We start from the raw sequence: 25244 nt of genomic DNA on the forward strand, positions 1-25244 counted from the left end.
CACCTGATCTTCGTGTGTATCTGCTGCCCCGTGAGAAAGAAAAAACAACAAAGGGAACCCCCTGGGGACACGAACAACTCAAAAGTACAGCAACCAGGGTACCAAACACTCGACAACAATGTTAATACATATATTATTATTTTATGCAAAAGTGCAGAAGTGCAAATGTGTACAAGGACAATTTAAAGTGCATGTATCAGCATTAATGAGGTAGTCTATCGGATAATAAATAAATGCATAAATTCAGTACAAAAAGTTCAACTGGTGGTAAGAGAGTGCGTATTAATGGAAAGAAAGCATTCCGCTGGTATGTGGAAACAATCCATATGTCCAAAGGTGGAAACTGGACGAGTCCAGAGACACCTAGTGGACGGGCTTTAGCTCGCTGTTACCAGTTCCCGTTTCGGTTTTTCTTCTTCAATTAATTCAAGACAATTCAATTAATTCAAGACAATTAATTCAAGACACACCCCATATTTAAATATCGCGCCTTGGGTCACGTTATTGAGATGATAAAGTAATGAGCCCTTAAAGGAATCAGTACCACAAGTACATGATAATACAACCAATATCATACAAATAACGTTATTTGTATGATATTGGTTGTGTTTTCATGTCCTTGTGGTACTGATTTCTTTAAGGGCTCATTACTTTATCATCTCAATAACGTGACCCAAGGTGCGATATTTAAATATGGGGTGTGTCTTGAATTAATTGTAACTATCGGTTTCCTTGTGATTCCAACGGTGTGGGGAGTGAGGGGAGATGCTTGTGGACAGTAAGGAAAAAGACTTTTTATTGAGATTATAGTAGTTGGACATATTTTACGTTTTGTATAATATTTATTATTGATGGGTTAATTTTATTGTAGTCCATAGAGTCTAGCCCAGGAAGAAGAAAAACCGAAACGGGAACTGGTAACAGTGAGCTAAAGCCCGTCGGCTAGGTGTCTCTGGACTCGTCCAGTTTCCACCTTTGGACATATGGATTGTTTCCACATACCAGCGGAATGCTTTCTTTCCATTAATACACACTCTCTTACCACCAGTTGAACTTTTTGTACTGAATTTATGCATTTATTTATTATCCGATAGACTACCTCATTAATGCTGATACATGCACTTTAAATTGTCCTTGTACACATTTGCACTTCTGCACTTTTGCATAAAATAATAATATATGTATTAACATTGTTGTTGAGTGTTTGGTACCCTGGTTGCTGTACTTTTGAGCCGTAAGAAAGAAAGAAAGGCTGTCTGTCTACCTACCCATTTCCCAAGGGCTCAGGGTGGTGGATCTGGGCCTATCCCATTTTAACCTCATAAGCACATTTAAGTCATGCTGGTTATGTCACCAATAATGTGGGCTGATTTGTTATCAAATGGCTCGTGAACAGGAGACTTGTGAAAGCAGCCTCCAGCTAAATGCCGCCTTGAAAAACAAAGCTAATGACAAGCAGATAGGGCAGCACATGCAGCTTCCTTACAGGCCTCCTCCAAAGGAGCGCGGGTGCTAAAACAGGCTGTAGTTGTAGGCTTCCTAGTGGAGTGCAGAGTAGCAGCACTGGCTGCTTCCATATAAACATGTGCAATTGTTAAAATCTTGTGTGGAAGACGCATGCTGGGTGCCCCAGATGTGGCAGCATGAAGGTGACGGCTATTTCGAATGGGGCCTTCTCAGTGGTAGTGCCCTGGTTGTGATGTGGAAGTCTCCAGATCAATTTGCCAGGCCCTGATGCTCTTAGCATTACATACTTGAATAAAACAGGGCCTTCCTTTCAGGTATTTAGATAGAGCCTGATTGATTTTGCTGTACTTGTGGGGATGCTTGTTTTAGCTGGGTATGTTTAGTGTGTGAATTGTATATGATGACATACTCAATTGTTTTCCATATTTTCCTTCATGAGTCTACTTGGAGATCTTGCAGTTGAGAGGCAACAAATAAATATTTTAATAAAACAACCAATGTTCTATCATGAAGGTGGCAGGAAGCAACTGGTGGTGGTGGTGAATGAGTGACTGAAGCCATGTCCCATTTTGATTGAGTGGGATAGGTTAGGCTGGAATGGGCCCAGCAACTCGCTCACTTACTTGCCAAATGAAAAGCCCAGGGCTATGTGAGTCTTTCTACCTTATTTCAATAAGAACAAGTTATCCATATCATAAAGAAAAGGGCTGCTTGGCGTGCAGAAGTTCCCAGGTTCAATCTCCAGATTCTCAAGTTTAGAAGGATCAGATAGTAGGTGATGCATAAGACCTTGACTGAAACCCTGGAGAACCACTGCCAGTGAGTAGACAATACTGACTTTGATGGACCAATGATCCGATTCAGTATTAAGGCAGCCACATATTTCTTTGCTTCCATCTTTCTGCTATGGGACATAAGGGGCATGGATAGCCGAAGTCTCTTACACAAGCACATGGGTCCAGTAAGTTGAGGATGAAAATGTTTTACTTAGAATGAATTACAAATAAAGACAAATAAATTACTGAAATAAACAACTAATGGCAATAATTCTACAAACACAGGGCACGATCAAGCAAAGTGAAGCACATTTTAATTTCCATAGATTGCAATGGGAGAGTGTTCAACTTTCTTATTGCCTTAAATGTATTTCATTTTTCCTGGATCGTGCCAATATGGACACTCGTGTTTCTACAAAGCAGTAAGAAACTAGCCAAGAACTAAATCAATACTTTGAATGGTGGCTCGGAAGCCTTCAAGTCACTTGTTACAGAAGAGCTTTTGAGGCTTAGGATAAAATCAAAATCTAAAGGATCTTGGCCTCTATATGCACTATGGCACTATCTGTCTTGCTATCTCAGCCGTGTGACATCACGATGCCGTGATTAAAGGCAGAGCCTGTGTGACTTATGCCACTCAACATATTTTTGCTGATAATGTACCCCCTTATAAGGCTAAAGAACAAATACAGGAGCCTGGGCTGAGTTTTCTTCGGCGTTCAGTCCAACCCACACTCTGTGACTTCACTGTTATTTCCTGGTATGCAACAGGTATGTGCATCTTTTGGTAAGCATGGTTCAGTAGCTGCTTCAGAGACATTCCCTGTAAAGAGATAATAATATTAATAACTGATGAAATTGTAAAGTTTTCTTCACCATTATCACTTTTTAAAAATTGCAGAGAAAAAAAAATCTTCAGAAGACCGTTATATTTGCAGGAAGAAAAAGAATTTTTCTTTCAGATGAAGCAGAGAGAAACTTCTTTTGCTTCCAGCAAATGCAGCTGCCTTCAGATTTTGCCTTGTGAAAACATACTTTTCAGCTGGGCTTTTCAAGGCCAAAGTAGATGAGAAGCTGGGAGAACGGTCAACTGATCTCCCGCACGGTTTTTTTAAAATTCAAAGAACTGGATTAAGAGAAGTTAGCGCTAGCCCTTCCTCTTTATGCCATTTTCTCAGTTTAAACAGCCCCCTCTAAAGATGCTATTTATCCCAAAGACACCTCTATTTTGCCTTGAAGAGCAAATACTAGTTGTTGTGAAGGGTACATAGAGCAAGAATAATTTTCCTAGCAGATGATCTAGCCCTTTATTTATTTCCTTCATTTATACTCTGGTTTTCTCCCCACTGGGGAACCAAAGTGGCTTACATCATTTCCCTCTCCCCTATTTTATCCTCACAACAACCCCGTGAGGTAGGTTAGGCTGAGAGGGTGTGATTGGCCCAAAATCACCCAGTGAGCTTCCATGGCTGAGGTGGGATTCAAACCTAGATCTCCTATATCCTAGTCTGACACTCAAACCACTACATTATACTGGATGCCTTGAACCCCGCAGGCCTGGAATCTGGGGTAGAACTTCCCTAAAGAGCTTTATGAAGAGAACAGTCTAGCCATGTCTGAGCAGAGGTGGGAATGTTCAAAGCAATTTGTTTGCAAATGTGCAAAGCTTTAAAACTAGCAGGAATCTAATACAGAGTTGAAGAAATGCTAAAGAGAGCATAAGCAATTCTGAGACTGACATATTAAACTACATATAAACCATCCAGTAGGATGATACTTACAGTAATAGTACATAGTAGCAAAGTCTATAGTTCCTCCCTATCCCTTTACTGATGTATCTCTTTGAGTCCATTTCCTTACAGTATAGCCCCCTATCTGAGTAAAAAGCCCTCTTGAATCATTCAGTTTTACATTGTTTGCTGAAAGCTCTCCTGACCTCTTCAGGTAGGCTGTTCCATTGGGTGGAGGCCACCACAGAGAATACACATGTATGGGCAGCTGTTGATTTTGCCCATGTGCAAGGTGGCACCTGCAGAAGGCTCTGTTCAGATAAGTGAAGCTGCCGTAGCGGACCTTAGGGAGAGAGATGCTAGACGAAGGCCGTGAAGAGCTTTGTATGTGATACCCAATACCTTGAACTGAGCCTGGTAGCTGATAGGCAGCCAGTGGAGTGACTGCAAAATGGGAGGAATATTCATACTCCTCCTAGCTCCCAATAATAAACAAGCTTCAGCATTATGCACCAACTGTATTATTCCCCTCAAATTCCACTTCTGTGTTTAACATATCTGGATCTCAACATTCTTCCAAGCTTGTTCGCAAATTGCTGGCCTTAGAGGGATACAAAAAAATATTTGGATGGCATGCATACTTATGGTATGATAAAGTAAAAGTGGACTATGTTTTTACACCATTACATTCGGAGGAGCCTCTTCACAATATGGAAAAAGTACAGAGATTACCTACAAGAAGGAATTCCCTCCTGGGTGGTTCCTTATGAAGCAATAGATCCGAGAACTGTTGATAATGAACAACAGTGTTTAACGTATAAGGAGATAACACGAATAGAATTTTCTAAATTAAGAATAAAGACGCAAGAAGAGTTGTCTCCAAATTATGACTGGTTTCAGAGACCTTTATAAATCGGATTGTGCCAAGGGAGGGATAAGAATGGAGAACTCGGACTTGGAGGAAGTAATTTTACAAGAAGACAAAAAGGAAATTTCAAAGGTCTATAAAGTGTTGTTAAAATGGTATACTGAAGAAGAGGTAGTTAAGGTGCAAATGGTGAAGTGAGCTATAAATTTTAATAAAGAAATAACAATGGAGGCGTGGGAATATTTGTGGAAAAATACTTTGAAGATTACGACATGCACTAACATTAAAGAGAATGTTTATAAAATGATCTATCGTTGGTACCTGACACCAAAGAAAATTGCGCTAGGGAATGTGAACACGTCTAATAAATGCTGGAAATGTAAAAAGCATGAAGGATCTTTGTACCATATGTGGTGGACTTGTGAGGTAGTCAGGCAGTACTGGGGGGAAATAATAAGAGTAATAAGTGAGATTTTACAGTTTCAAGTTAATAAGAACCCAGAACTCCTGCTACTGAACTTGGGAATGGAAGATATTCCAGCACAACATAGGACATTGCTTTTTTACATGACAGCAGCGGCTAGACTTTTGTATGCGCAAAAGTGGAAAGTACAAGAAGTGCCAACTATCGAGGACTGGATTCACAAATTGCTGTACATGGCGGAGATGGATGAACTGACAAGAAAACTAAGAGACCTTGATCCAGGACAGTTTAACACAGATTGGGAGAAGCTGAAACAATATTTGGTGAAAAAATGGGAGGTGGGAGGAGAACTGTGGCAGTTTGAAAATTATTGAAGAAAAACAAAAGAAGAGAGAAGTGACTATACCGGGGGGAGGAGAGTTAAAGAAGAATTACTAAGCAATTATTCTATTTGATTATTCTATACAGTATTAAGTAATAGTTATTAAGTGATATATAAGAATAGAAATTAATTAATTAATTATGTTGCTGGCAGATAGGGGTGTAATTGAGAATTAACAGAATTAAAATCCATGAATACAAGAAGGGGGGGAATGAGAAGTAGCATATAGAATATAGGTTAAATTGATTGACTCATGCTGAAGGTATTTTTGGTTATAGCGATATTTAGAAATGTGCAGAACATGGGTCAAATTGATTGACTTATGTCGAATGTATATTGTGTTTATATTTAGAAATGTGTAGAATACGAGTCAAATTGATTGACTTTATGTTACAAAGATAAGAGATATAAGAGGAAGTAAAGAGTAACATATAGAGTATAAGTTAAATTAGTTGACTTATAAATGTATTCATCACTTATGAGTACTCAAGTTATGTATAGGGAGGGATAAATTGTTTGTCCCATATTGATGACATTAGAATGAATAAGTTAGAGTACAGGATATTGATAATATTACCAGTATTATTACTATTGGATAACATGCCAGGAATGTATTAGTTGATAAGTGAAGGGAAATTGACTTAGCACTGTGTTATAATAGACTAGCTTAGAAGAGTGTGAAAGTATATGTTTAATTGACAAAATAAGTTGAAATGAGTAGGGGAAGAATAGACAAAGGGTTGGAAAACTGTTGGAAGTCAACAAACGGGGGGGGGGGGAAGGGAGGGGGTTAGAACTGGAATATTAAAGTAATTTGATTGTTATAAATGATAAAATATTTCTAATTCCAATAAAAATTTAAAAAAAAAATTCTTCCAAGCTTGTAGAGGCACCTCCCCTACTGCCATTTTGTGGGTCACTGCTGAGACGGGGGGGGGGGGCGGTCTTCTAAGCCTGGGTAGATCCAAAGCCCTTAAGAGAGGTGGCAGGAGAAAAGTTTTCTTATGCTCAGATCAGATTAGTGTGGATTTGGGCTTGAAGTGGAAAGTAAGCCATATTCATACTGTCTAGAGTTAACATGCCTGTTTGATTGCACGTGGTAACTAGCGTGTTGAGCTGTATGTGCATACAGTCCAATGTGTGGACATGTGGTAAGCTCTTAAAGGAGGGGGAATAGACCCAGGAAACAGGAGCAATCCCACTCCTTTAGCTCACACAGCCTCTACCCATGTAGAAGTTTACCTAAGGTAGGACCTAAGCACACTTGCTTGTAGGAAGCACCACTGAAATCAATGAAACAGAGTTACTCCAGTCTCAGCCCATTGAAATCAGTGAGCTTAGACTAGAGTAATTCTCAAAGTAAAGGTGGCTAGGCTATAAGTTCAGTGAACAGCTTTGGGAAGAGGAAAAACTCCCACTGAGCCACTTTTCTAAGTACGAATAACTGAAGAGCAACAGAATTGGTGCTCACGAAATGCTGGGGATTGTCACCTTTACCCTGTATGAATGAATTTACCTGGGCTTGGGAACATAGCTTGGCTTTCTCCACTTCCCGCTCCGTCTGGATTTGGTTCTGTTGTTTCAACTGGTTCTTCTGATGGCTTCAGTGACGAATCCAAAGACTCGGGAAAAATCTCTTCAATCAAGGGCTTCCAAGGTTTTGCTGGTTGTGTTTCAGATTCCAAGCTTTCCTCTTTTAGTAAGTCTTCTATTAGGGGCTTTACAGCTTCCTTTGAACTGTTCTCAGGTACTTTATATATGCTTGAAAAGATGGCAGCTGGAATTTCCTCTGCTGCGGTGTTGCCTGAAGCAGCTGGCTTGCCTTCTTCCATTATGCAGTCCCTACTATCGCTTGCTTCAAAAATTACTTCAATCTTTGGAGGGCAGATTTGCTAGAAAGGCAAAAGAACCAGCTTGAAAAATTTCTTTCAACCGAAGCTGTGATCTCAAGAGCCAAGGAACTGGCTTTTCCCATAGCTGTCATGTGGACAGTCCTTCAGAAAATTGTGTGTGTATATGTGTGTGTGTGTGGCAGGATATCTAGATGCGGGGGAGATAGGTAGGACTGTGTAAAGGTGTTTTTAGGCTGACAGGACACGAGAGAAAAGAACAGGAGCATTGAAGTGATTGTTCTTGGTAGCATGAAGACCAACTGGGAGGGCTTCTCCCACTGCAGAGAACAACAAACTAGGCTAATCTGAACAGCAAGGATTTGAGTCCAGTGGCACCTTAAAGACCAACAAGATTTCCAGGCTATAAGCTTTCAAGAGTTAACCTTCCTTTGTCAGTATCGGATGATGGCAGTTTGACTCTCGAAAGTTTATACCCAGGACATCTTCTTGGTCTTTAAGCTGCCACTGGACTCGAATCTTGCTGTTCTACTAGAGACCAACATGGCTACCCACCTGAAACTAGCTAATATGAAGAAGTCCTCTCTGCTGGGGCAAGTGGGAAGGCACCGTCCTCCTCAATGGAGACAGATACCTACAGGAGTGCTCATGCATGCAATGCTTGTGTGACCCACAGGCCAATTTCAAAAGGCCCCAAGAGCCACCTGACTGCAAAAGTGGCCACCGTTTCCCTTTCAGGAATATCCCCATGTCTGCCCTTTGCAATCAGGACTCAAAGAGCATCTACCTGATATAAATAAATTGGGGGAAACTTGCCTGGATGGTGAAGATCTCGTTGCACGGTGAGGCTTCACTGATATCCACATCCTCCAAATCAGGCAGTTCCTAAGCATTAAAAAAAAGAAGAATTCAGACATTTACTAATAAAAACCACTTTTAAAAACTAAAAGTGAATGTGCAAAAAGGGGAGAAAATCAAATGCTGGATTCTCCATTGCAATCCCAATGGCCTTTTTATTTTATTTTATTTATATTTCAGTATATATACCGCCCATCCTCAGGGGCTCTGGGCTGTGGTCTCTTCACAGTCTTAATACATACATCAAGGAACATCTTCTCTGATGCATCCAGCTTAATCTGTTCAATCTCTGCAGATTCATCCAGGTCAGTAAGCCGTGGTCCTGGTACAGCTATCTGAACTACTGGCACCTCTAGAAAGGAGACAATTAGATGGGGGTGGGAGAGTGACACGGAGTTATATTTTGGGTCTTGACACCCACTAAGCACTGTGTATCTTCTCCTTTGCCTGCATTCATACAGGGGCTGGCTCTCTTCTCTTGTCCCATTAATCTACAAGATCAATGCCATTCTGCTCCATATTCAGGGGAATAATTGATTTTTTGATGTTTCAACACATTTTCTTTTCAAAAACCTATTAAGTTGATTGTATTTAAACAAACGTTCTAAGGATGTTCATCCAGAAATCAGCCCCAGTGAAATCAGAGGAATTTGATTCCAACCCAAGGGTTCTAAGATGGGCATGTGAGATGCACAGTACAATCCGAGCCACACCCACCTAAGCCCACTGAATGAACTCAGAATGCTGTGATTCTGTTTAAGACTGTACTGTACGCGTTAAATGTTTCTGCTATGGACTAAATAGCACATATCAAAGTTATTCTAACAGCTATGAACTGAGGTACTTAATATTTCACTTTTTGATCACAATTCTACTTTGTATTTTACATAAAGTGTTCATTAACTTTATGCAAGTCTTTGCCACAGACATTGTACTCTAGTTTTATGACCCCCTCATGGTCAGGAGAGGGGCTGAGGCTGCAAGAGAGTGCCTTTCAGAAGGAATTTAGGGCTGAGGTAGGAGCAAACCTGGGTTCACAGCTCAGTCTCAGCCATGCACTCTACCATTTCCTAAAAATTACGATAAGGAAGATGTTGAAACATGAGGTTGAAACATGGGTTTCACACTCCCTTCTGAATGGAACTACGTTTGTCAAAGCAAACATGGACTTCCTGATCACATATGAATCTTCTAAGGGAACCTCTAGACGATACTTTTCTGCACAGGTGTGCACTTGTTTTAATACGCTCCCTGCAGTCAAAGGGCAGCTGCAGGCGACTGCTTCTTTAAAAAATGGGCTCGGAATGGCATAGCAGGGAGAAATATTTTTTTTTGTATTTATTTATGTCATTTATAGTCCGCCTTTCTCACTGAGCCTCAAGGTGGATTACATAGTGTGAGATCAGCACAATCAGTAGCAAGGACAAGGGCAGGCATTTCCATACAGTGTCAAGGAACACTTCCATAAACAAAGTCATAGGGTAGATGAATACATGTTTACAGAGACGTAGCATTAGCAAGGATCCAACACAGGACTGAAGGACTGCTGAAGCAGAACATAATCAATTCTAGGACTGACAGACAACATGAATCACAAGCAGTATATACTAGTACATATTCAAAGCAACGGATAATATGTAATGGCTCCTGCCTCTCCTCAATGTAGTTTTCTTGCAGAGAAAACCATTCAACAGGGAGAGTTATTTCCACAAGGTGCAGCAAAACAACTCCCCCCATGTGGTTTTCACACAAGAAAACAGCATTGAAGAGGAGGTAGGAACATTTCCTCCTCCCCACAGTGCAGTTCCGAGCCCATTTGGTCTCTCCTTTAAAAAATGTACTTCCCCGTAACTCCTGTGTGACTGTAGGGAGTGCGTTGAAATGAGTGTGTGCCTGTGCAGAAAAGTACTGCCTAGACGCACCCTAATTCCAATGTGGAGGGATGAAGCATGAGCAGGAGAGAACTAGTGAGTGTGGAAATGTCCTTCTGGTTAACAGCTTCCAGCAAATGCCCCTAGCCAAGTTCTGATTGGAAATGTTTGATCGGGGGAAAAAAAGAAGGTTGTGGGGGCAGAAATAAATGTGCAGCTTTTGTCATTGGTTCTAGCAGAATCAGGATAGTGCTGCATTCCTGCTTGTTCAGTTTGTCTGCAGTACGCCATTACCTTCTTCAACAGGTCCGATGTTCGAGCAAGAGTCCAAAGGTGGTTCTTGTGTCAGTGGCTGAGTATTATACGGTTTAATGTTTTCTGAATGATCAAGCTGGTCTCTTAAGCTTGCTCCTGTAACCAGAAACTCTTCGTAGGCCTGCATAGTTTCATCTACAAATGTCTCGATCTTCTGCTTTGTTTCTAATTCTTCAGAATTGCATGATGCCTCTATAACATTTTCTGTCGCAGTGCTATTGCTTGACGATGGGATTTCCCCTGGAATAGCCCAATAACCATAAAAGCTAGTGAGTTTACTGCAATGTAAATCTGTGCTCTGAACATTGTTGTCTTGCTGAAAAATCTAAGACATGGGGAAATGGCAGTTCTCTCAAGGCAGAAGACACCAGCTGCAGACTCCTCCAACTACAGCAAAACATGTGGAGCCAGCTAGATCCAAATAAACCTGCATTTTCTTGGAAAGGGGCAAACTATCTATTCCAAATGATCTTCCCCTTAAACTGGGCCTCAATGACATGAAATGCAGTTATAGGAGAGGTAAAAATATTCCTCAGCATAAATAAGAGACAGGTAATAATTCTTTCAGAGCATTCAAAGTGATTCAACAGAGGCCCTGACTACAGTGTACATAACTTGTCACGATCAGCTGAAGATATTTTAGTTCTGAAAGCAGAACATTCACATCCTCCCTACGTAATAAATACACGTAAGGCACAATTGACCTGATGTTCTCTGGAGTATGTTTCAGTGGGAAGTGAGTAGGAGCATTACTGTAGAGCTTGTGCAGGAGACATTCCCAACAGACTGTGCCCCATAAGTCCGGTTTGTCTGTCTTCCACACTGTGGTCCTTCAAGGTTTCCCAGATCAGCTGTCTGAAGTGGGCAACCTCTATCTGTCTCATGGCTGGGCCACTTCTAACATTCATCTCCCTAGTGTCCCCTTCACCGTCCATCGCAACGCAAGAACCTGCTTGACCAGGGACAGCAATGGGGACATAGGAAATGATTGTGCAGAACACAGAAAATGAAGGCTTCCTTGTGCCCTTTTCGTCTTGTTTAAAAACTGTTGTCTGAGTTCCGCTTTAAATGCTATCAAATCAGGAATGCAAAATCTAACAAATGACAACATTGCTAAGTGGTCACATGAGGTCCATTTCGAATGAGTAAACCACTGATAAATCTACAAGGTAAAAATGTGAAACATGCTAACTTTCAACAATGAAGACTTTGCCTGTATAGTTCTTGAAGGTGCTCTGAATGTATCTTGCGTTACCTGGCTTTGCATCCAAAATACTACATGCTACTTAAAATCTTCCTTTCCTATAAACTTACTCGAATTCTTAGACCTTGTAGAGATACAGAACTTTCTTTGCTGCCACCTCCAAGGGTTAACTCAGCAGCTACAAGGGAGCTACAAAGGACTTTTTCTGCTGTGGAATTGGGAGATACGCTTTACAGATTTTCAGTGCAACCCTAAGCAGAGTTACTCCAGTCTAAGCCCACTGAAGTCAATGGGCTTAGACTGGAGTAACTCTGTTTAGGATTGCCTTGTTAGTTCCAAAAATTGGTGAAGATTTCCTCTGTGAAAGGATGTTTTGGAGGGTCTAACATAATTTGAGTTGTTTAATAGTACTTTACAATAGTTGTCATTTTTTAAAATTTGTAACTGCAGGTATGAAACGCTAATAAAATTGCTTTGCCTTCAAAGTGCTATATTTAGCTGCATCCTAAGGTAGCTTCATGGCACAGAACTTTTGCTCAAGTCAGAAGCTTAACCACAAACCTTCTGGGTTGCTGGTCAATGTTTCACCTCTTTCTTCCATCACCCGTTGTTTTTTCTTCTCTTCCGCTCTCCGACGGATTGCACTGAGTGCATCAATGCTGTCTTGGATCTTCTTTCGGTCTTTGGCTTCCCACAGTTCCCTTTCATTTTTCTCAGCTTCATGGCCACCCTTCGCCCAGGCTTCTGCACAGGCCCTGATGCAAACAAACGAGAGTTCCATCAGCCATCTCAAAGCATGTTCCATTGATTGTAGTGGAACTTATTTCTGCACATTTGAAGGTTTCTATACAGGAGGAGAAAGCAGGGCCAATGAAGGACTTACGGTTTGACCATGGGCAGAGGACCCTCTGCTTTCATTAGTCCACTCAGATAAAAATGTCACCATCACTATGGGATTAGAGATGGTCATAGATTCACAACCTCTCTGAAGATAATTCCTCTATTTGAGGCTAGTCCGGATTACACTCCTGAGATAACAGTATTAGGATCGCTACATATTGGTACCTGCCTTATTTGTTTAGGATAAGGATTTCAGTTGGTAAGTGACTTCTTTTTAAAATTCTTCTAACAATTCCATGAGGAAATAGATAATAATCCCATTTTACAGATGAGGTAGCTGATGAAGTGCTTAATATCCTGTCAGACATGCTAGGGAAGGGTAACTCCCCACTCCCTCCATTTTACCTGTCCTTTGGAAAAACTGGCCTATCATCCAAATACGTCAGATGCTTCAATCGGATGGTAAGTGTTCTTCTATAATTAGCTATTTTCTTAATTACTTCATTTCCCATCAAGTTTAATACACGCTGCAAGAAGAAGCAAAATAGTTTTTAAAAGTAGAATTTTTTTCTGGACAGCACCTAAAACCAACCCAGAATGGCTAAACTAATAAAATACTGTTCTCAGCTCCCACTGGACTTTCTGTCATTTCCTAAGTGTTGTTGCCATGGATGTCAACTGATGTTGCTTATTATTGTTGTTGTTGTCATTTATAGTCCACTTTTCTCACTGAGACTCAAGGCAGATTACATAGGATGAGATTAGTACAGTCAATATCAAGGACATTTCAATAATCAATGCCATAGGGTAAATAAATGCAAGTTTACAAAGATATAACATTAGCAAAAATCAAATACAACATAGAACTACCCAGTAGGGTCATATATAAAGCAACAGCTAGTATATAAGAGCAAATACTTAAAGCAACAGGTAGTACATAAGGCAACATAGTGGAGAAGTCTATGGTCCCTAACTTGTTAGTGATGCATCTCTTTGAGACCAACTTCCTACAAAAGCCCTCCTACCTGAATAAAAAGCTCTTTTGAATAATTCACTTTTGCAATGTTTGTGGAAAGCCAGGCGAGTCGGGGCGGGGGGGGGGCTCCTGACTTCCTCAGGCAGGCTGTTCCATACGGCGAGGGTCACCACAGAGAATGCACATGTATGGGCAGCTGTTGATTTTGCCCATGCACAGGGTGGCACCAAATAAATTTAAATTAAGCTTATTATCATTATTACGTACATCAATGACGGGCAATGTTTGCTCAACAGTAACTGCTTAGAAATTTAGATCATGTATGCGCCTGGCGGAGAGACTATAAATTACACTTATTTATTATTATTACGCACATCAGTGAGTGGCAATGTTTGCTTAAGAGTAAGCAATTAGAAATTTAGATTGCATATGCACCTGGGGGAGGGACGTATCCTTTTAATCTTATGTTTCTCCACAACAATGCCACACGAATAGATTATGATCGATGCTAAAACATCTTATTGCAAAGCCCAATGGAGAATGCCTGTTTGAGAAGCCTGACGGAAGGCAATGATTTCTCAGTTGGGAAATTATTTATTATTTAATAGCCAAGTTACCACTTATTGTTAACAGCATGAACTTTATGTAAGTTTACTGAGAAGAATCTGAAGAAGTGAGCTGGGGCTCACGAAAGTTCATACCCTACCACAAATTTTGTTAGTCTTATAGGTGCTACTGGACTCTTGCTCTTTTCTACTGGGAAGTAAGTCCTGCTTCATTCAGTGGGACTTACTCCCAAGTAAGTGTGCCTAGAATTGCAGCCTCAAAGGTTTTGCTCTGTCCTTTGGTACTGGGAGGAGAAACACTTCTATATCCTGAGCAGTCATCTCTGTCCACATATTAATCAGAGGCTAACTTTAAAGTTGTGATTTCAATCCACTGATTAAATGGATTAATGCTTGCAGGTTAACATATTTTACTCCTAATGATAACAATCACCAACTGTCATTATGAAGGCATTAGTTACGGATTTTTTAGCATGAGCAAGCATGTCACATTTTAAAACATGCTCCCATAATAGATATTGTAAACTAAAGCTGCAAGTTTAGAGATTATTGCAGTTGCTGATGAAGGAAAGTAAGATTTATATATCAGCAAAATGAATATTGTTATGAAGATGTGTGCATAGAGGAAGATTTTTATATTGTAAGTAATCTGGGAATAGAGGAGGCTATTTATTTCTGTGTACTGATATGCTCTCTGTAGCACTTGGTTCCTCCCTCTGCTGATATTCTAGTCCTCTCTTTTTTTTGCTTTGGATCTTCTCCCCAGTGAGCTCAGCCAGTCAGAGATGGAATGTTACCATGCCACAGTACTATGATACCTAACAGATTTTAGGGCTTTTAATTCAAATATTCTCTTTGAGACCAGTTCCTTACAGTACAGCCGCTGTACTGTAAGGAACTGGTCTCAAAGAGATGTATTCATAAAGAGATAGGGACTATACACTTCTATGTACTGTTTGTTATTGTAGGTATGATCTTACTGGGTAGTTTTCTATGTTGTTTAATGTCTTAGAATTGCATATGCAATTCAACATTTCTTCAGCTCTGCATTGGATTTCTGCTGGCTTTAAATGTTTGCACATTTGTCCTATTGTATTATTTATTGAAATGTCTTTGAAATTGACCGTATGGACTAATTTTGTGTAGTGTGCCTTGAGTCTCATTGAGAAAGGCAGTCTATAAATGACATAAATAAATATATTTTAGGATATGGCATTATGGAAAGAAAATGAAATCAGTCCTTTGCCCTTAATTTAAATTAGAACTGGACAGAAGAAATACCCTGTTGTTAAGCTAACAAGGACAAAATGCACATTGAGCTGGTTTCCTTCCCAAAGAGATGCATTCCTTCCTTTCTGCTAACCCTTTTTTCATTCTTATGAATGCTTCTGAAAATGGTCAAACCCAGTAATTTTTAGTATGTGTCAAAATTACCCCCCAGCACCTCTATTTCTTGGCACTCTGGACCCAGGGCAATGTTGCACCCCCTTCCAGAATTCCTGCCAATGAGTGTAACTGTCTAGTGCCAGAAATGGAGGGAGGTTCTGCCCTCATTGTTAAAGTGTAGTGCTTACACTTTAACACCATGTGTGCGAGTGAATGGAAGCCTCATATGGCAAACAGTAAAGGTCACATTCAATGACAGTACTGGGATGGGATCTAAAGCTGCTCCTTGCCCCTGGAGTAAGCTATTGAGAATTGAGCCTGCTTGTAATGATTCCAAGTAAATGTGTGCATGGTCTTTAAATGCTTGGTGTGAGATAGGTGAAGAGTGGGGGGTGAAAGAGAGGGATGAGTGAGTGAGATGATTGGTTGATGACTGAGAGGGTGGGTGGAGTGAATGCAGTTTGAGAAAGGTTTTTCAGTCAGAAGAAAGCAGGCTAGCTGTGTGCTGCCTGAGTATGTTGAAGTGTTTATGACAGAAATATGACCTGTGTGGAACCTGAACTGAGCATGTTTGTGAAAGGACACTCAGTCAGGGAAAGGGAGGCCAGCTGTGTGCTGCCTGAGCAGGTTTCATATTTCTGTGAATAAGAGAAAGAGAGGCTAGCTGTGTGCTGCCTGAGGAGTTTTCTGTGAGAGAAATATAGAGCCTAGAGAAAGAGGCTAACTGTGTGTGAAGCCTTACAAGAGATCTGTGTGAATGAGTTTAAATGAAGTAACATTAAGAACTAAGAACTACTTTTATGAAACCAATACGCTTCTTGAAAAATAAACATTTATTTTGTTTTGTTATATCCCAGAGTAGCTGTCAGTGTTATATCCCATTCCGATCCTCAGGGCCACATAGAACCACGAAGAAGCCTGACGCTTAGGAACTTTACCAAAGGGAAAACTTAATTAAAACATATTGGAATATAATATTCCTGGTGGCAGCTAACTACCCAGAGGGAAGATTAAAGGGGAATATTAAAAGAAAAATCTACCCCCCCAAAAGTAAAGGTCATAACACTGCTGCTATCAACACAGTCACATTTTAGGCTCTGCTAGAGTATTGTGACTCCCCCTCCCCCAGCATCATAGCCTATTGGGCCAAGTTAATGGCACTCATCCTTACCAATGGATGCAACACAAGCTTCCCACTAGCGCAATTAACAGTGGAACAGAGGTAAGCTATGCTTAAGTAATGGGAGATTGGGACAAAGGAAATCTGAGTAACTTTGTGCTTACCAGATCAGGCATGGTCTCCAGGACATTTAAAATATTTGGATCATCTAGCTTGTTGTACGAAAGGTCGAGGACACTGATGCTTGGGCATTCTTGCAAGTGTTCTATGTCTTCGACTGTTTGCAACTTGTTGTGAGCAATCTGCAGAGTGTGTAGAACTTTCAAACAAGCTGTTGAACAATAACAATGCAATGAAAGAAGAGTCATGAAGGTCATCTTCTTCGCAAAATGAATGGAACTTCCAAAGCAATGGACTTGGGATGGCAGAACTAGTGCTGTGGCAAAAGTAGTTAAGACTGTGGCCGTCGTCACACGGGCCCTTATTTCATCAGTTTTGCACTAGAAATCATTTCTTCTGTTATCGTTATTAGAACAGATTCTCCCATCTTTTGATGACTGCTTGCACTTCCAGTCAGTCACATTAAAAGGGAAAAGCGCAATTCGATGGTCAGTCAAAGTGCATCCGGAAACAGGCCCTAAAAATCCTGCCCCCTTTAAAAAAAAAAAAATTCTGCATATTTGCGTTATATCACTCTTCTATTATAATGTTGTGCTGGGCCAACCCAAAAGCCAACCGTGATAGGTAGCAGAGGTTTCCCACCCATGGCAGAATAGTGCTATAGCAATATAAGGCTGACGTTTTTTAAAACAAATTACTTTGAGGTTTAATTGCGGATCGCGCTGGGGCTTGTGGGAGCGTAGGGCAGGAGAATCAGTGTTAAGTGAGACAGATGATCAGGGAGAGTGAGCGTTTTGGTGTTGCAAAGCGTTCATACTCGATCCAGGGCATTCACATGGAAGTGGATAAAGACGACATAAAGAGTCACAAAGCGTGAACTGGGGAGAATGGCGAAATCGCAAGAGAGCCGGAATAAGGTGAGAATTCAGCGGGAGATGGTGCTAGTTTGGCGCTAAATTTACGGCCATGTGATGATGGCCTGTATTTCTAGGCCTCAGAACAGATTTGAGGACTCATTTTTGATTTCAGGAATGAGGACAAGATTCACAGCAAAGTTTAAAAGCAGGACCTGAGTATTTATTAATCAAAATATAAGCATCCTGCTTTTTCTTCAAAGTGGCGAACAAATGCTGAAACAGTCAAAGGAACAATTAAAAAAACCACAAAACCCAGAAATCAGTAACAGAAATACAGACAGGGTACTGGTAATAATAATTCCTTTCCCACTTTATGGATGTTCTCAACATTGTTCACAAAAAAAGCTTTATCCAAAAGCCATATAGACAAGGATCCAAGCAACAAGCATACAGCACCGTGACTAAGAAGACATCTTTGTAAACAAGTATGAATTAAAAATGTCTTTTTACATCCATTTCATTCAAGGAAAAATCTACCATACAGCCAGTTCTTGAGGATCAAACAAAATTCAACTTAGCAGGTAGATTTTGAGCTCCAGGGTGCTTGTCTGGAAGTTTGTAACTGCCAAGAAGGAAACTAGAAACGGGCTGTGAATGCTAGCACACTCGCAGCTGTTACAAAGCTGAACAAGATGGAGAAATTCCTCATTGGATTTATTGGACACTTATCTGAATTAACTGGATATTGTTGGCATATGCCTGAATTCTTAGATAACACACGTCTTGTTAACACATGTAACTTGTTAATCTAAACATTTCTAACAAGGCACTGTCACTTTAAATGAATAAGCACTGATCACTTTTACTATTGTTATGCTAAATGTGAAAACGACTCAATATTGTACCTAAGCACTTTTCTGTAGTTGGGTAGACTACTCTGAGTATGATCTATAGTTTGTGACTTTCCGTTGCTGTTCTTTATTGATTGAATGGAATTTGATTGCCTCGGAGATATCAATAAGAAAGCACTGGTACTGGTGTATTTTGCGTCTCTAAGGTCTGTGACTCTACACCAGTTTTTAATGTTTGACACTGAGAGATCCCTGTCTTTCGGTGCCACACCTCTGAAGATTCCAGTCACAGCTGCTGACGAAATGTCAGGAACTACAATGCCAAGACCACGGCAATACAGCCTGGAAAATCCACAACAACCATCGTTCTCCGGCCGTGAAAGCCTTCGACAATTTATCAATGTCTTCTTAGTTTGTCATGGTGCTGTATGCTTGTTGCTTGGGTTATTTACCATGACACTCTCTTCTTGTTTTGATATAGACAAGGATGGCTTTGTACATTTTTCTAAAAATAATCAATGAAGATCCTCTCCAAACTTTCTCCAGGAGCACATTCCAGAGATTTGGTATAATGGTAGAAAAGGCATTGGATCAAATAATCCTATGAGTAGGCACTGTGAGAAGAAGTTTGATTGGAGGAGTAAAATTCCAAATCCAGTCTGATGCATATAAAACTAAAATCAGTGGCGCTAAGTTAGTTAAAGGCCAGGTAACATCTGTACAACAGTACAAGAAAGACTTCACAAAGGGGAAACTGAGATTAGCTGCTATTTAGTGTATTTTTATCCTGTCCTTCCTCCAAGGAACTCAGGGCAGCATTCAATGTTCTCCCCTCCTCTATTTTATCCACACAACCCTGTAAGCCAGGTTAGGCTGAGAGAGAATTATTGGTCCAAGATCATCCAGGGAAAATAACCGTATTACACACCCGACTAGCTGAAGAAACTGCATAAAAACTTAGATGTTTTGAACTGCAGAGATCAGCTCAGTCTTAATAATTTTAAGTAGACTGGAACCAGAGGAGTTAGCTGTGTTAGTCTGTAGTAGCAAAATCAAAAAGAGTCCAGTAGCACCTTTAAGACTAACCAATTTTATTGTAGCATAAGCTTTCGAGAATCAAGTTCTCTTCATCAGATGCCTGATCCAAACAACCCTGTAACACACAACCCTGTAAGCCAGGTTAGGCTGAGAGAGAATTATTGGTCCAAGATCATCCGGGAATCCTGGCTTACAGGGTTGTGTGTTTGGATCAGGCATCTGATGAAGAGAACTTGATTCTCGAAAGCTTATGCTACAATAAAATTGGTTAGTCTTAAAGGTGCTACTGGACTCTTTTTGATTTAAGTAGACTGGAATTACTCTTCCTTCTAACTCTGTGAATGTTAGGCTTGCCTTCCCCAAAGGCCATTCAAAAATTGCTATGGAATATTTTTTCTCCCTGCATTTTAACACATGAACACCCATATATATTTCTGAAACAACTTTAACTGAAGTGATGTTTAGAAAATTAATCTTATTTCACTGAAGGCAGAGATTCTTACAGAGGTTTTCAATGGTCTTGACGTAATTGTTGCTGAGGTTGAGTGAATCCAGCTTTTGCATGGGCTCGAGGTTCTCCATTTTATGAATCAAATTGAGCTGCAGATAAAGGCAACGCAACTCGGTCTGTGCATCCAAGTTCTCAATCTTTGTCAGGCCATTACATTCCAGCCATAGGCACTTCAATCCGATATATTCCTCCAGATTCTCCAGACGGTCGAATCCTAGGGGGAGGGAAAAAATGAAGGTGTGGATTTGGGAGACTTAAGTAGATGTCATGGTGGCATGCCTATACTACAGCAGAGCAAGGTAAGAGACAATATTTTATTTATGTCCCACCAGCCTTCCTTGGGCAAATGGCAGTAAACATAAAATACTCTGGCAGTCTCCCATCCTGACCTACTTAGCTTCAGCAAAGTTGCTGTATTGCACAGAGAAATTGTAGAAGAACACTGGGAGATAGAAGAACACTGTACTACCCTCCCCTGGAGCAGCTTCCTAATCTAGGTTTCTACTGGCCAGGATTACTTCTAGTTGCACTCACACCTTTGCTGAATCAGGACACATTGTCCCCAGTCCAGCTAGTCAGCTGTGCCTATGCCCCACTGAAAGCAAGCTAGTCATGAAAGCACTTGTTCACATGGTTTCAGTGAGACACAGGCTATAACCCTATGCATACTTGTGCAGAGAATTCAGAGGAGCTTGTTTCCAAGTGAAGGTGGGGAGGATCACGCTACAGCTTACCTTTGTTGGCTTGGAGCCCTGATGTTTTTACTTGCAAAGTTGAGAACAAATTGCAAACTCCAAAGGCACAAAATTATACATGCCTGCAAGACTGTACACACGAGACCCCCAAAAGCCGATATCTTCTGGGCACAATCAACAAAGGAAGAACATCAGTTTCACACCTCACTTGTGTGCCTCCAGAGGCATCTGGTAAGCCCCTCTTGATAACAGAGTGCTGGACTAGATGGATCTGATCCAGAAAAGTAATTCTTAGCTTCTTACGAACCCAAGGGGAGGCAAGTATATGCTTCATTGTGAAATATGTATTTAATACATTATTAAAGAATCCCTTTCTATGAGTTAGAATGTTTATTGTTAATCTGTTTTATATTGTTTTACTTTTGTATTTGTAAGTGCCTTTGAATGTCCTATGGGATAGAGAAGTGAAATATAATTTAACAAAATGTTTCTGTGCATTGGCCCAGATCCATTTGCTGCTTCTGCAAGCTCCAATTATCGGTCTACACGAATGTTGTTTAGCTGCACCGTACCATGTAACTGTTGACTTTTACCTTTGTAGTGGAGATAGAGGGTGTCGTTCAGGCATGGGGTCATGTATAACTTATGCTCTTTGCAGAGATCCCTCAGTAGCTTTTTGGTCATTCTAAAACATTAATAGGAAGCATGAGCCATTGAAAAAGACTTCGTGAAAAAGATACATTCTAGAAGCTTTTGTAAATAACCTTCCTCTTTGTTATAAAGTAATTCATTGGCACGTGGCCAAGACTTTTGAAATCTTCTGCATTTCAGAACCAGTTTCTATTTCAACCTGTTTTATATACAGTGATGTACAGCTCAACGTTCTCTGTGCTGGAAACAATAAAAATAAAAAGACTGTTTCTCCATGAATTTCATTTATTTACTATATTATACAAGAAGGATATCCACAAGTGCTTGCAGGGATGGGAAAACCTTCTGCTTCTTGCTCTCTTGTTCTGCATGTTCCCACCCTCCTCACCCACCCACCATATTGGCTGGTCTCTCCCTAATGTGCCAGTCACCAGATTTCACCCCCTACCCGACCAGTCCCCAGAGTATGCCCCCAGCCTGCCCCATCACTATGTTCCTACTCCTTTCCCTGGGTTCTGAAAATATCTATGAATATTCCAAATTGGTTGCTGGCTCTGATCCAGCTTTATACTTTGTTAAAAGCTAAGCCTGGTTAATTCTGATTAATGCTCTTGCAGATGTAACACTGTTCTATGGATAATACTAGCATGGGAATAAATGGGGCAGAAAAGGAGACCAAGAGGGAGAAAGCTCTTGACCACTTTATTATATTGTTCACAGTACAAGCTTGTATGGAATACTGTTAGAAAGTAAATTACCTCATTCCACCTTGTTTCAGCTCTGATTTTTCGCTGGATGAGTCAGCTGCTAGTTTATAATCACCACTTAATTTCTCTTTATGCTGTGGTGCGTCAGTCACTGAATTGCCTCTTTTCTCTTGTGCTTGGGCGTTGTATATTTATATGAAAACAAAACACATGGCAGCATTTGTTTAAATGTACAGGTCCCAGAAATCCAGTTGAAAAACAGAAATCAGAATTCAGACTTGGGTCTGAGAAGCTCATTTTTGTGTGATACCTTATCTAGCAACAGAAGTGGTACAAATGAAAGTTATGAAGGGGCTTTAAGTACACCTAAAACTGTGGAATTGTTTCACCATGTAGGGTTTCCCCCCAAATTTATACTGCATCAATTAAATTTCAATGCCCTCGGGTAGCTGCTATTTAAAATAACATAATAAGGAAACAATTTGTCTCCAAACATTAAATCAACACAAAAATCAATTCAGCATAATAAAAGACAGCTGAAAATTAGCTATGACAGAAGCAACAGAAAAAAATTGTTCACAGCTATCTTCCCAACGCTGGACAGAATAAAAATGTTTTTAAAATTCTGACAGGAGGAACCTGGTAGGGCTCTGCTGGGAGGCTGTTTTACAAGGATACTGCTTCCCAAACCATGTTGCAAATGTCCTAATCCATCCTACTACATGCCTACCTTATTACCTAGTTTCTGAACATCCTTGCATGATGTGCAGTCCTAAGAAGAGTTACTCCAGTCTAAGCCCACTGAAACCAATGGGCTTAGACTGAAGTAACTCTGCTTAGGTTTGGAATGTTAAACAGGCTATAATGGAGGATTAAGTTGGCAAGCTAATTCCTAGCTCTAAAACTGTATGATATTGTAATTTGGTCATTTAATTACCTGGTTCTCCAGTGCCATAATCTTTCCTAATAATTTCTTCCTGGTTTACATCATCCACAACTTCCTTTCTAGTCTTGTGTTCTCCTTCTGGCAGCTGCGATTCTAGAGTTGAGAGAGATGGGAAGGGGCTTGGCTGATGTTTAATTGTGCAAGGTACAATAAAGAAGACCCTGTTACCTTCCTCATCATTGCGGGGAGAGACAAAGAAAGCTTGCAGGATGCAAGGGGGTGCTTTTAGATTCAGTCTGATTAGTGGAACCTCACGGGGAGTCTCTGGCATAAGGTATCCTTTCCAGCTGCACCCTTTCTTATATTCAGAGGAGTTAGCCATGTTAGTCTGTAGTAGCAAAATAGTAAAGAGTCCAGTAGCACCTTTAAGTCTAACCAACTTTACTGTAGCATAAGCTTTTGAGAACCACAATTTGATCCAGCCGACAAAGAGAACTGTGGTTCTCGAAAGCTTATGCTACAGTAAAGTTGGTTAGTCTTAACGTTCCTACCGGATTCTTTTCTTATATTATAATAGCCACAGTAAAGTAGCACCCAAATTATGAAGGGGGATTTTATTTTATTTGCTTAATTTTAATTGCTTTATTCCAGCGGTGACCCCAAACAGCTGACATTGCTCTCCATTTTATCCTCACAGCAACCCTGTGAAGTGGGTTGGACTGGGAAAGTGCAACTGGCCCCAAAGTGCAACTGGCAGAGGAGAGATTCGAACCCAGAGCCTCCCAGATCCTAATCCAATACCCTAACGACTGGTCTCAACCAGTTCAGAGCAGACTTAAATAAATGATGAAATATCAGCAAGAGGTAAAAATGATTTTAGCAGAAACATATTGCCAAGTTTTGTTCAAAACTCGTTTGTATAAATGCCGATTCTCAAGGTAATAACTACCTGCTTTTATCAAGTTGTCCTCATTGCTGGGCAGGATGTTTGCATGTCCACAGTCATTCATTTCTTGCTCAGTTCCCTCCTCTGCAACAGCCTCTCCTGACCCATGCTCTTCAGGGACTGGATGCATTTTTGTGTTGCTTAAAAGGTGTAAGAAAGTTGCAGCATGTTTCTTTCTCTGCTCTCTATTTGTTCAGCTCCTTTAAACAGAAAGGTGATATACAGTTAGTAGTTTAAAATTAATCTTTTCTTTTTCTCATCCTACTTTAATTGTAGTAGTGTTAGTCTTGTAAGCTGCTTCAAGAATTATACAGGAGAAAAGTAATATACAAACATCACTCAGAGACGCAGCCTGTTTGGTGAATTGCAGTCACAATAACAGACTCTTGTGGCACTTTGAAGCTAACACATTTGTTTTAGAATAAGCTTTCATGAGCCACAGTCCAGATCAAGCCATTTGAAATGGTCTCTGCTCATCAAAAGTTTATTTCACAATGATTTTGTTAGTGTTTAAGGTGCCACGCAATCTAGTTGTTTTGACTCCTAATGGTGAACTATCATGAGGGCAGTGAAATGGGACCACTCACAGAAGTTGTTTCTGGAGACCCAAGAACCTCCTCAGCTTAATTGATAAATACATTTTTTTAAAAACCTGGCAACCAATAAACATGCTCATTTTTACCCCTCTTATTCTCTGACCTGCTTCCCAACACTCTTTTCTTTTATCATACAATATAATTTAAAATTTGTTTTTGTTGAGTGTTTTACTGAATATTCCTTAAATAAATAGATCTATTTGGGATTCCGCTAGACTCCTGCTTCTTTTAAAAACAACAGCAACACAAATAAATTAATCTACTAAGAGAGGCTGTGTGCCACTAAATCCCCAGCTTTAAAAAATATATATATTGATAAGCTTTCATCTGACTAAGAGTTCGTAACAGTTTTTGCCACAATAATGCTGTAATATTACAGCATTTACACAGACCTACACAGTGGGATTTAGTAGATATGCATAAAATTGCACTGTAAATCTGTTGCTTTTTTGGTAATAGTTACCTCACGACTCTTATTTGTTTGAGTATTGCTGTTACAGCACCGATAAAGAGCCTTTGGGCATGTGCAGAGTGCTTTTCCCCCCTTGACGAATAATGCCAGAGGGAACAATCCTAAACGGGTCTACTCAGAAGTAAGTCCCACGTTATTCAATAGTGCTTACTCCTAGGAAAGTATGCTAAAGATGTCACTACTGTACCTACCTCCTCTATCTGCTCAGGGCACCATCCTGCCTCCCCCTTCGCCTACTTCACCCCACCCCTCAAAACCCGCAGCCTTCAACGGCTCCCTCC

General features: G+C 40.4%; 1 protein-coding gene across 2 annotated transcripts; it reads right to left on the reverse strand.

Moving 5' to 3' along the window:
* Window positions 1–2433: 2433 nt before the first annotated feature.
* On the reverse strand, window positions 2434–25238 carry DNAAF1 (dynein axonemal assembly factor 1). 2 transcript variants are annotated; one of them, XM_055000157.1, is made up of 14 exons: window positions 25155–25238; window positions 23899–24095; window positions 23001–23102; window positions 22115–22238; window positions 21299–21390; window positions 20003–20224; window positions 16798–16964; window positions 12991–13112; window positions 12307–12500; window positions 10521–10781; window positions 8598–8707; window positions 8314–8382; window positions 7164–7539; window positions 2434–3066 (listed from the first exon to the last, which is right to left on the reverse strand). In XM_055000157.1, the coding sequence occupies exons 2-14, from the start codon at window positions 24023–24025 to the stop codon at window positions 2963–2965; spliced, it is 2070 nt and encodes a 689-aa protein (XP_054856132.1). In that variant the 5' UTR covers window positions 24026–24095; window positions 25155–25238; the 3' UTR covers window positions 2434–2962. The 2 variants fall into 2 exon arrangements, with proteins under 2 accessions (XP_054856132.1, XP_054856133.1); XM_055000158.1 differs by lacking the exon at window positions 23001–23102.
* Window positions 25239–25244: the final 6 nt, after the last annotated feature.

This window comes from Eublepharis macularius, chromosome 16 (assembly GCF_028583425.1).
Source record: "Eublepharis macularius isolate TG4126 chromosome 16, MPM_Emac_v1.0, whole genome shotgun sequence".
In the NCBI taxonomy this organism is placed as follows: Eukaryota; Metazoa; Chordata; class Lepidosauria; order Squamata; family Eublepharidae; genus Eublepharis; species Eublepharis macularius.

Bases quoted from the DNA above. Each gene is read 5' to 3' on its own strand.
- DNAAF1 (XM_055000157.1), bottom strand. From the start codon at position 24,025: ATGCATCCAGTCCCTGAAGAGCATGGGTCAGGAGAGGCTGTTGCAGAG. The intron at 20,225-21,298 runs GTAAAAGTCAAC...CCCTCCCCCTAG, and splicing joins CCTCTATCTCCACTACAAAG to GATTCGACCGTCTGGAGAAT. The intron at 10,782-12,306 runs GTTTGTGGTTAA...GGGCTATTCCAG, and splicing joins ATTGACCAGCAACCCAGAAG to GGGAAATCCCATCGTCAAGC.